Genomic DNA, 10,039 nt, shown 5'->3' with positions numbered 1-10,039 from the left:
AAAGATTTAATATTCAACATGTGTGTGTTTGTGTGCGTCACCACATGATCACTGGGGTCCCTCAGGGATCGGTGCTTGGACCGCTGCTTTTTTCCATCTACATGGCATCCTTGGGACCCATCATACGGGCACACGTCTTCTTGTATCACTGTTATGCTGACGACACCCAGATTTACATCTCGTTCCACCAAGACAATACCACTGTAGCAACTCGCATCACAGAATATCTCTAGGACATCTCAGCTTGGATGAAAGATCATCACCTCCAGCTGAACCCTGCCAAGACAAAACTAATCGTGTTTCCGGCACACCCTACGGTGCAACACGATCTCAACATCCATCTTGGCAATACTACAATCACTCCTTCCAAAACAGCCAGGAACCTCGGAGTCATATTTGATGAACAGCTGTCCTTCAATGAACATACTGCAAAGACAAAGCGGTCATGCCGATATGCATTATTCAACATTTGAAAGGTTAGACCCTATCTCACTGAGCATGCGGTACCACTACTGTCCAAGACCTGGTCATCTCAAGGTTGGATTACTGCACTGCTCTCCTTTAGGGCAGTTCATCTCTTTCCCGCTTTCCTGCTCCCCTAACCTCCTTCACAACTCCTTCCTGGTGGAACATTCTTCCTAACTCGGTCCGGTCAACCACATCTCTCAAAACATTAAAAAAACTACTTCAAACTCATCTCTTCTGTCAATACTTGACAGAAAAATGACCAAAAAACATCAACAGGTATTGTTCTGGCTTTTGTTGAAACTTTGTACGAGCACCTATAGTATTATTACTCCTGTGTGACATATCACTTCATTGCCCCCTGAACTCTCTGTAAGTTGCTTTGGATAAAAGCCTCTACTAAACGACTAAATGTGAATGTAAACTAATAACACACGGTAACCCGGATGCAGCAAATCATTTTGACAGGTTTTCTTGACAAATGAAAAATAAATATGTATTTTAAAAACATATATGACATTATATTTACAAATGATCCAACCAAATTGAATGTTTGTGACGTAACAACGTCGTTTCTTACCTTAAAACCAAAAGTAAACGGCTCTTCCTCGTGGAAGGTCTGCATTTGGTAAAAGTAAGCAGGAATATGTACAAGCAGCCGGCTGTTATTGCCAAATAAACCCCTTCAGTGTGACACAAGACCCTCCGCTTCACCTCATCACACTGATGGGATTATTTCTGCCATAACAACCGGATGCCTGTACATTATGCTTTGCATAAAATTCCACATAGGCTATATGAGATGAATTCAGTATTTATCAATCATGTATTCAACTTTTAAAATTGTATTAAAACATGAATATAAAGAGTTGTTCATCTACTGTGGTGTCATAGCACCAGGGGTCTCTTCAAGTAGCCCAGTTTGAGATCCACTGGTTTCAAGCAATAAGTGTGAGGACAACCCACAGCTACTGCACAGTGGACATTATTTGTTGAATGATATGTTAATGATGTGCCGTGACTACAGAACCTTCTCAAGTATCAGAAAGTGACCCTCATAGACTCCATCTCCATTAGAAGAGTTCAGATGCTACATTCTCTTAAAGCCCCTCTGTCAAAGATGAGATTGTGATGATGAGTGAACGCTTTACCTGATGTTCAAATAACCCACTAAATACCACACGCTGCTCGCTCTGAAATGATCATGAATCATGAAATGATCTATGATCGCTGAAGTTAATGTAGACTGACAAAAAAATCTTATTTATACCAAAAAGGGATTTAGAGGCTTCATGTGCTTTTAAAGGGCTCATCGGATGAACATTTTTAACAAGTCAGCATGATTTATGAGGGTCTTCATGAAATGTCTGTAATAGGGCTGGGCGATATATATCGCGGTTCACTCTAATTATACATTTCTAAATTGATTCTGAAATTGATTCGATATTTATGCACAGCTCCTCCGTGTACTATGGCTGTTTGATCAGGAGGAGGTGCTGCTCGATCTAAAATCATTACGAGATTGAGTCGTTTATAACACTCGTCAAACATCATCACTATAAATCAACTTTATATCATGAAAAAACCTGAAAAGGTTTGAAGAACAGCAATAAAATATGACCACTGGCATTTCCTGCAATGAATTGTTCTTCTTCTGTTTCCCATATTCTGAATGTCTGCGCAAGAGCGCCCTCTGGCTTTCTGATGTGGCGGCATTTAACCGTAAGTTATTAAGAAACTGCATAAGAATCGTACGATATATCGCCCAGCCCTAGTCTGTAACATATATTGCTTGAAAACACTCAGTGGTTGTGTAATCGACACCCTTTTTACCTTGTCAAACAACTATACTCACAGCAACCCGTTTTGGTGTATGTCTCTTTAAATGCTAATGAGTCACTGTGCACCCCACCCCTCTTGACCTATGACACAAAGCTCATGAAGCGTCTCCCAATTTTGGTCCCAGGTAACACTTCCCAGAATCTTTTAGTTTTAACTCATCAGCTTGTTGGTGTGTTAATTATGGAGACGGTTAAAACATTCTGGGATGTGTGCCCTGATGACCAGGGTTGGTAAACACGCAGTGGGTGTAAACATGCAGATTATATTATAATGAAAACCCCTTCAAATGTCACAAGGGGAACAAAATCTGATCGGCAGGATTACTCACATACTTGCAGAAAAAGGCTCATCAAAACAAAGTTACTGGGTTCTTCTTTTTCACGTTTTCGGAGTTGTGCAATGCACCGATTATAGCACTTAAACTTTCATCTAATGGGCCTTTTAAGAGTGACCTGAATACACCTGGACTGGATCACATGAACCTCGGACCAACATGTGTTATTAATTCAAAAATCCTATAATAACCACATCACAACCACACAGACATTCCAAGCATCCAGAAGAGCACTACATTACACTCGCTCACCTCATTTAATAAACATTTATTTATGAAGCACTTTACACACATCAAATGTAACTCCAAGTGCTTCACAGGTGCAAAACAGCAAAATATTACAAATGACATAATATAATAATAACACAACTGTGTGTCAGTATGGTGTGACCCACAACACTTTAATAACCACCTAACAGTGAAGCAATGAACCGTCACACAAATCTGAGAAACACACAGAATTATTCTGGACTTCTGAAGAATGAAAGTGTGTTGAGGGACATTCTGCTGAAGCTCACAGATATCATCACGCTCGCTCGCTCACACCTGCGTGTATGACTAAATTGAATCTTCATGCATGGCTGCTCTTGTGTAAAACACACGTTACTAACCCTTCAGCCCAAACAAACCGCTTCATACCGCTCCTTTAGAGCGCTGCTGTCAATCATTCAAGAACAAAACATGAAATAAAACCAAAAGAGCCAACACTGTATGAAGACTGTGTGTGTGTGCTGCAATGTGCTCTGTACCCAGGATGCACCTGGAGCAGCAGAGGGAGGATGTCAGGAACAGCTGTTTCCTGTCCACACTTCCTGTTTCAGCACTGGGGGGGCATGGGGTAAATGTTGGGGGCAATGAGGGGCGCATTGGAGGGGTTTGGTGTCTTGGTGAGACCGTCGTCATTCTCTAAACAGGATATATCTGCCACAGTCACAGGTGTGAGCACACGAAGCGTTATTCAGGACTTCTGTCTTTATCCAAAGTAGAGGGGCCGGCGGTCTGTGATTGAGAGTAAAGGTCCGATGAGACGAGACCAAGAGCCAGATCCTCCAATGCCTTTACAGCCCGCATTTAACACAGAACACACAGCTTCAGAAGAAATAAACACTGTACAAACATTAGTCTGTGTGATTTGTGTCTTTATCTTTCTATAGGTTCACTAGAGGACACACACACGCACGTATGCGCACACACACCAGCTCAGGATCATGTGACCTCAAGATCAAACTCTGATTTGACAATGACACTTCAGACTTTGTTTTGTTAAATAAGCTTTAGTTGTGCTTCTATAGAACACACTCCTTTCACACACACACACACACACCCTGCACTGCTGTGTGTAAACATCAGTTTCATCTTCTCACAGGCGTCAAAGAACGTTCAATTTCCAGGAGAACAAACATGTCATGAAGGCATCTGAAGGCCATGTGTATCCTGTCAATGAAACAATAAAAGACTAGACCAACTCCGATCAGATCAGTATCTAATCATCTCAATCTTTATGAAATATTTGTCACATATTCAAAGCTCTCTCTGTTTTAAACACACTGTACATCATTCAACTTTATTCATCTATTGCCTCACTAAGACCGCAGAACGTTTAGTTCTTCTCTGTGCATCACAGCATCAATGAATGTCACATCACGGCTGAAGCATCACTTTAATAATGTTTCTGGAAAAGCTGATATTGATTGACAAGACACCAACAAACTACATTTCAAAGCATTTGATATCAGGGCTGTAAACAACATTCTACAACAACAACAACAGAAGATTTCATCTGAGCACAAAACACTCAGATGTGAGACAGCCAGAGAAAATATATTTATATGACTGTAGAAATAAATCTACATAAATAACACTTCAAATGAAACAAACAAACACGGGTCATATAAAAGGACAACGTCACAAACAGTCACAATCTGTCAAAGAGCAAAATTGACACCAGTTCATCCGGAGAATGACACACATTTGTGTGCGCTGTCAGTTTCAGATTCTGACACATCACTGTACTAACCGTCCGTCAGATGAGATGAAGCACCACATGACCACAAACAGTGAGAGCACATGTCCTACCAGCCGCCGCATTTCTGCTGTGAGTTCAGCCGGAGAACATCACCACATTTCAAACACTTTGAGTTGCTCTTGGCGTCTTTCTTTGGAATATTCCAGCAATGGTGACATCGCACACGATACTTCTTATACCTGCAAAAAACACACAGAGGTGCATGGAGAGGTGCTCAGATATCTTCAGCAGACAGGTGTGTTAGAAACAAAACCATCAGGACAGAGGCTCTTCATGAGCACGACCGCTGGTGTGGAAGAACTACAACAGGCCTGATTCAATTTAAAATTCTAACGTATTTCTAAAGCGTGATTAAGTCACGAAGCAGCTAGACAGAAGGAAGACACTTTATCGTGTTCTATAAACACCATGCACTGTGCTGTGTTTGACCTTTCTGTTAAAGTTGCTTTGGAACAATGCACATAAATAATCGTGAATTGAATTGACAGTAGAAACAGTCAAATAGAAATCACAGAACATGAGAAAGGATGAAATGTCACCTTGAGACATGTGTGATGTGTATTTTGCAGTATTCCGCACCTGATCCCGCAGGCGTTACAGAGAGGAGTCCCGTCTTCAGCGTCTCTCCAGAGCGGAGTTTTTCTCGTGAGACAGGACGCACAGATTTTACCTCCTGATGAACAAACAAACAAACATGTTACAGCTACACAAGATTCTCTGATGATCATGCGTGTTGTTAACTCGTGTGGTGCTGTAAAGAGATGTACAGACTCCTGTGGGAAGTCTAAGGGATATTTAAAATGTTTCATCATTCATATAAACACTGAAGGATGTGAGGTTTGACCCCATCACTGTGAGCAGTATCAGCCATGTTTAACTGATGTGTGTGAGGACAGAGTCCTCTGCTGGATGTGTCTGATACTGACGGGACACCCTGCAGGAGTCGCTCTCCTCCTCTGAGCTGCTGCTCCTCTGTGAGGTTTGGAGAGATCTACAGCGGCCGCTCCTGGGTCTTCTCAGGCGTCTCATCTCCTCACTGAAGACAAAAACATCATGTCAACCACACCCGCAAAAAATATCAGCTTCACGCCCAAACCGTTTCTTTCTCTGACGATAAACTGAACATTCTGATGATGTGCTATGATGATAATACTGAAGAGACATGACCTCACCTGTAGTTGGAGGTGATAACCAGCTTGCACCGGTCCGTGCTGGTGTCCACCTCTGGGTGAATGCTGAACGTGACCCCCTGCACATCAGGGTCCTGAGGATCGGGGCTCCGGGCGGGATGAGGCTGCTTCCTCTGCGTGTGCCTGCCTGACTCCTGGATGTCTTTCTGCAGGCTCTCCAATTGGTTATTATTGATGTCCGCTGGTTCCCTGTGAGCCTGCGTCCTCTCATAAGCATTGATAGGAAGCCACAGGTCATCAGCGTCTCGCTCAGACACCAGACAGGAGATGAAATCCACGGGGCAGATCTCGGGGTCAGTGCGCTCAGAGCCGGCGTACAGGGCAACACATTCACTGTCATGCGACTCATCTCTGGACACGTCATGCAGCGTGGATGCGTTTTCACTCAGACAGATGTTCTCTTCTGTATTGCTCTTCATCATAAGCTCAGCCAGGCCGTCGGCTTCTTTTATTTCTTCTTCCCCGCTCACGTGTGTGGGCTGAACGCTGTGGACGGCCGCAGATGAGGGACTCTGGGCGCTGGGGTCACCGCACGGGTTTAGCAGAGTCTCTGCGGCGTGGGCTTGAGTCCGCTCTTCATCTCCAGAGCGCAGTAACCACTCACACTGCTGATTTATCAGACGCATCACCTCCCATGCACTGCTGCTATCAGACTCACGCACCAGCGAGAAAGAGCCTGTGAAGTCTGATGAAGAGTCTTCATGGACGTGGCTGTGGCGGGACGTCTCTCTGGGTGCCGTTGAGGACGATGAGCTCTCGTCACCTGCATGTGGAGTGAGTTTGGTGGCCTCCAGAAGCAGGTAGAGGATTGTGGACGTGACCTGCTGATGCTGTATGTCTTCTGTAAGGTCCTGTGCATTCGAGCTCATCTTTTACTATCAAAAAGGAAAGATTCACGAGCTCAGCAAAAGATCTTGTAAACATGAATATATTAAACATCAGTGTACTGGACGCATACTAGAGTATTATGGTCCACTGGATGTCAATTAGCCATCTGATGCAACATTTATTATGTGTTACATACATTCCTTAAACATGATAAGAGTAAATGTTTCGCTTCACAGCTGTTCATGTAAACATCGATAATAAACTCGACAGCAGATCATTTCGTAGGATAATATTTCAGAGACATTAAGTCGTGTGTTTAATGATATTGACTCACAGTGTAACAGATGAAAGAATTTCCTCTCACTGTCGCTACAATGTATCACTGGAACTTCCCGCCGCCTGCACGCGCACTCTCTCACACACTCACACACACACACACACACACACACACACCTACACACACAGTGATAAAACTAAACACGTGAATATAAACTCACCACAACACAATGAGACGCGATAAACTTTCACAGAAGTTTTATAAACAAACTTGACACCATTTCTTGTCGCCTCAGGACACTGAATGTCACGTGACGTCACACGCAGGTGTCGCGAGTCTCACCTGAACTACAGGCTCCAGTGTTTCTCTTCAGCGTGCTGTTACTCTCATATGAGTGGAAGGGTCTTTTTGTTTATAAAAATCCGTTTGCCAGGCAAAATTACCTCAAGAACTCAATTGCTGTGATTCTTTATTTATAATATGTAGTGTATATGAGTGAACAGAGCAGAGTTCATGATGTCCATTGATGTTTAATGTTGAATAATGAATAAAAGCTCAAACAAAAGCATTGAACATGCACTGCTTACTGTACAAGTCAATGATCAAGAATAATGCACAGGACTTTTATTACTGAACAAACAAATGCATGTGTTTCTACAAGCTTTATATGTATAAACCCTTATAGTTATTTACAGTAACAGGAGCGTTAAAGACAGAAGTTGTGTGAGAGCTAAACATTTCACATGTATGTTCTAGATCAGTGGTTTTTAATCCTGAGCCTGGGGATCCACCACTCTGCACATTTTGAATGTCTCCCTTATCTAACACACCTGACTCAAATCATCAGCTCATTAAGTGAGACATCCATGAATTGAACTAACTGTGTCATTTAAAAGAGATATACAAAATGTGTAGAGTGGTGGGTCCCCAGGCTCAGGATTGAAAATCACTGTTCTAGATCACAGGTAATTCAGAGAACACAGATATGAGTCTGTAATGTTAATGTTTTGAGTAAATCTCACACAACATCAGCGTCATCATCATCTTATTTCAAACTAAAGAATATGGAACAAAGGAGATGATGCCATTTGTAGGACAACAGATGTTTTTACATCATTTTCATGATAATGAAGCCCCGTTTTCATTGCTATCCCACACGAATACCTAGATTTCAAAACGTTTACGTTGATCAAATAAAATATAACTGTAATGAGAATCTCCAGAAAATTAGCAAAGACAAACTATAGGACAATGAGTTTTTATTTTCAATCACAGCAGTGGGAATTGGAGTCATTGTCATGAAAATAATGTCACCGTGAGCTGCTACAGAGACTTGACTTATGATGTTTAAGAGAAAATAACTCTGAAGCGCTTCTGTTAAAACTATATTTATGACTTCAGATCCTCTGAACCTGTGAGGATCGTGTGTTCTAGAAGCATCGGCATAAACCCTCACAAACACACAAACAGCCCACACCAGTAAAACACTGTGTGTCGCTGAGCACTGAAGTGGGAGGATAAAGATTGTCACTGAGTCAATGTTTGATTGTAATTGTTTGGCAGGTGTCCCACAGTGCTCGGCATCCTGCAGGATTTCTTCGTTCATTCGCGTCAGTGAGGTTTGGGAACGTGACCATCCACGTAAAAGTTGCGAGTGACTTTGGGCAGAGTGAGCTCGATGCCGTCCAGCTCAGGAGTGAGAATGATCTGACATCCCAGACGAGAATTCTCTTGCAGCATGGGGGCCATATCCAGCATATCATCCTCTCTGCAGCACACAAGACATCACATGATGCTCAACGTAAACCACACGTGTCTTATATCAACGTAACACACACTCATCTTTACCTTTCCTCGGGTGCTGGAAGTTTATCGCAGAATTCACTCTTCACATACACGTGACACGTCGAGCACGCTAAAGATGCTTCACACGCCCCTGAAAAACAAAAAAAGGGGTTTAAGGAGTTTAAAACCACAACACAGATAAAGGTGTGAATGAGAAAACTCACCCTCGAGATCAATTCCATGTTTATGTGCCAGATAAAGAGCATTATCTCCAACTTTCGCCTTGACTGACTTCCTCCGTCCAGACCGGTCGATGAATACAACATGAACACTGACAGACATGAGAATTAAACATGTTACACACGTGACATTCATTTCAGACTTGAACGGAGACCGAACTCAAATGGAGACCAACATTGTAAACACTTGTAATGAAAACTTACACTTGTTCTTGCGTGTCCTCCTTCTGACAGTCACCTGACACAAACAAACACCATCGATTAATGTCGTCAAGAAATGATCAAACACAATAACACTCTGAAACCTCACAGATGAATGACTTCTTGACTCTTGGATTATACAACACTGCAGTCAAAGAGAATCTTAAGAACACGCCCTGACTCTACATCACACACACACACGATTGTTAATGTTTCGCGTGTTCTCTGTACCGGAAGCACTGACGCTCGGTGCGGAAAAGCTCGCTCCCGCGGATCCGGTGCACAGGTTGAGACGGTGAAGCGGACAGATGCTGCAGTCCGGAAAAACTCGCACGAACCGCTGAGTGAAAGTCACGCTCGCCCGCACCGCTGAGGACGCCGCCATGACACTGTTGTCATCACGTGACCGGTATTGGCCAATAGTACAGACCGTAAGAATACATAACCGAACGTCTGTGGGTCGCCATATTGGACCGGGCAAGACCTTTATTTATAGTTTTTATAATCGCCAGGAAAAAATTATCAGTACTAAGATCATTTTTTCAAAACTCTTCACACAGTTCTCCAAACAAACTTTCGACTTGTCACATAAGTTCACTTCACATTCAAAATGCACTAAAACTACCAAAACACTTCAATCATCTCCCAAATCGAGTCATTTTTCCATAACACTAGCAAAGGTTGTCAACTAACAAACACACGTTGTCACTTGAGGAACACAACACAGACCTAAAACACACTTTGGTAGATAGGGTTGTAAAGCATTTTCTTTTGTAAAACGTCTTAAAAAACAGATATGACGCGATTGTTTATAATTCACGGCAGTATTTAAAGTCCATATTTACATACAAA

The 10,039-nt window shown here is 42.6% G+C and overlaps 2 protein-coding genes across 2 annotated transcripts; both read right to left on the bottom strand.

The window, feature by feature from the left end:
• Positions 1–4,476: 4,476 nt before the first annotated feature.
• Positions 4,477–7,304, bottom strand: zglp1 (zinc finger GATA like protein 1). The gene is made up of 5 exons (XM_056750054.1): positions 7,183–7,304; positions 5,840–6,732; positions 5,594–5,703; positions 5,247–5,340; positions 4,477–4,846 (listed from the first exon to the last, which is right to left on the bottom strand). Exons 2-5 carry the CDS (start codon positions 6,724–6,726, stop codon positions 4,714–4,716), a joined length of 1,224 nt encoding a protein of 407 aa, XP_056606032.1. The 5' UTR covers positions 6,727–6,732; positions 7,183–7,304; the 3' UTR covers positions 4,477–4,713.
• A 168-nt stretch (positions 7,305–7,472) lies between these two features.
• fdx2 (ferredoxin 2) lies at positions 7,473–9,578 on the bottom strand. The gene is made up of 5 exons (XM_056751370.1): positions 9,419–9,578; positions 9,191–9,224; positions 8,972–9,078; positions 8,811–8,898; positions 7,473–8,730 (listed from the first exon to the last, which is right to left on the bottom strand). The coding sequence occupies exons 1-5, from the start codon at positions 9,570–9,572 to the stop codon at positions 8,574–8,576; spliced, it is 540 nt and encodes a 179-aa protein (XP_056607348.1). The 5' UTR covers positions 9,573–9,578; the 3' UTR covers positions 7,473–8,573.
• Between the last annotated feature and the right edge of the window lie 461 nt (positions 9,579–10,039).

The sequence above is a fragment of the Triplophysa dalaica genome, chromosome 6 (genome assembly GCF_015846415.1).
Source record: "Triplophysa dalaica isolate WHDGS20190420 chromosome 6, ASM1584641v1, whole genome shotgun sequence".
NCBI classification, from domain to species: domain Eukaryota; kingdom Metazoa; phylum Chordata; class Actinopteri; order Cypriniformes; family Nemacheilidae; genus Triplophysa; species Triplophysa dalaica.
This window is presented reverse-complemented; position numbering and strand designations above follow the sequence as displayed.

Excerpts from the sequence above, each read along its gene's own strand:
- fdx2 (XM_056751370.1), bottom strand. The coding sequence starts at position 9,572 with ATGGCGGCGTCCTCAGCGGTGCGGGCGAGCGTGACTTTCACTCAGCGG. Across the intron at positions 9,079-9,190 it reads GAGGACACGCAAGAACAAGT|TGTTCATGTTGTATTCATCG; the intron begins GTAAGTTTTCAT and ends CATGTCTGTCAG. Across the intron at positions 8,899-8,971 it reads ACATGGAATTGATCTCGAGG|GGGCGTGTGAAGCATCTTTA; the intron begins GTGAGTTTTCTC and ends TTTGTTTTTCAG.
- zglp1 (XM_056750054.1), bottom strand. The coding sequence starts at position 6,726 with ATGAGCTCGAATGCACAGGACCTTACAGAAGACATACAGCATCAGCAG. Across the intron at positions 5,704-5,839 it reads GTTATCACCTCCAACTACAG|TGAGGAGATGAGACGCCTGA; the intron begins GTGAGGTCATGT and ends TTTTGTCTTCAG. Across the intron at positions 4,847-5,246 it reads TGTAACGCCTGCGGGATCAG|GTATAAGAAGTATCGTGTGC; the intron begins GTGCGGAATACT and ends TGTTTTTTGCAG.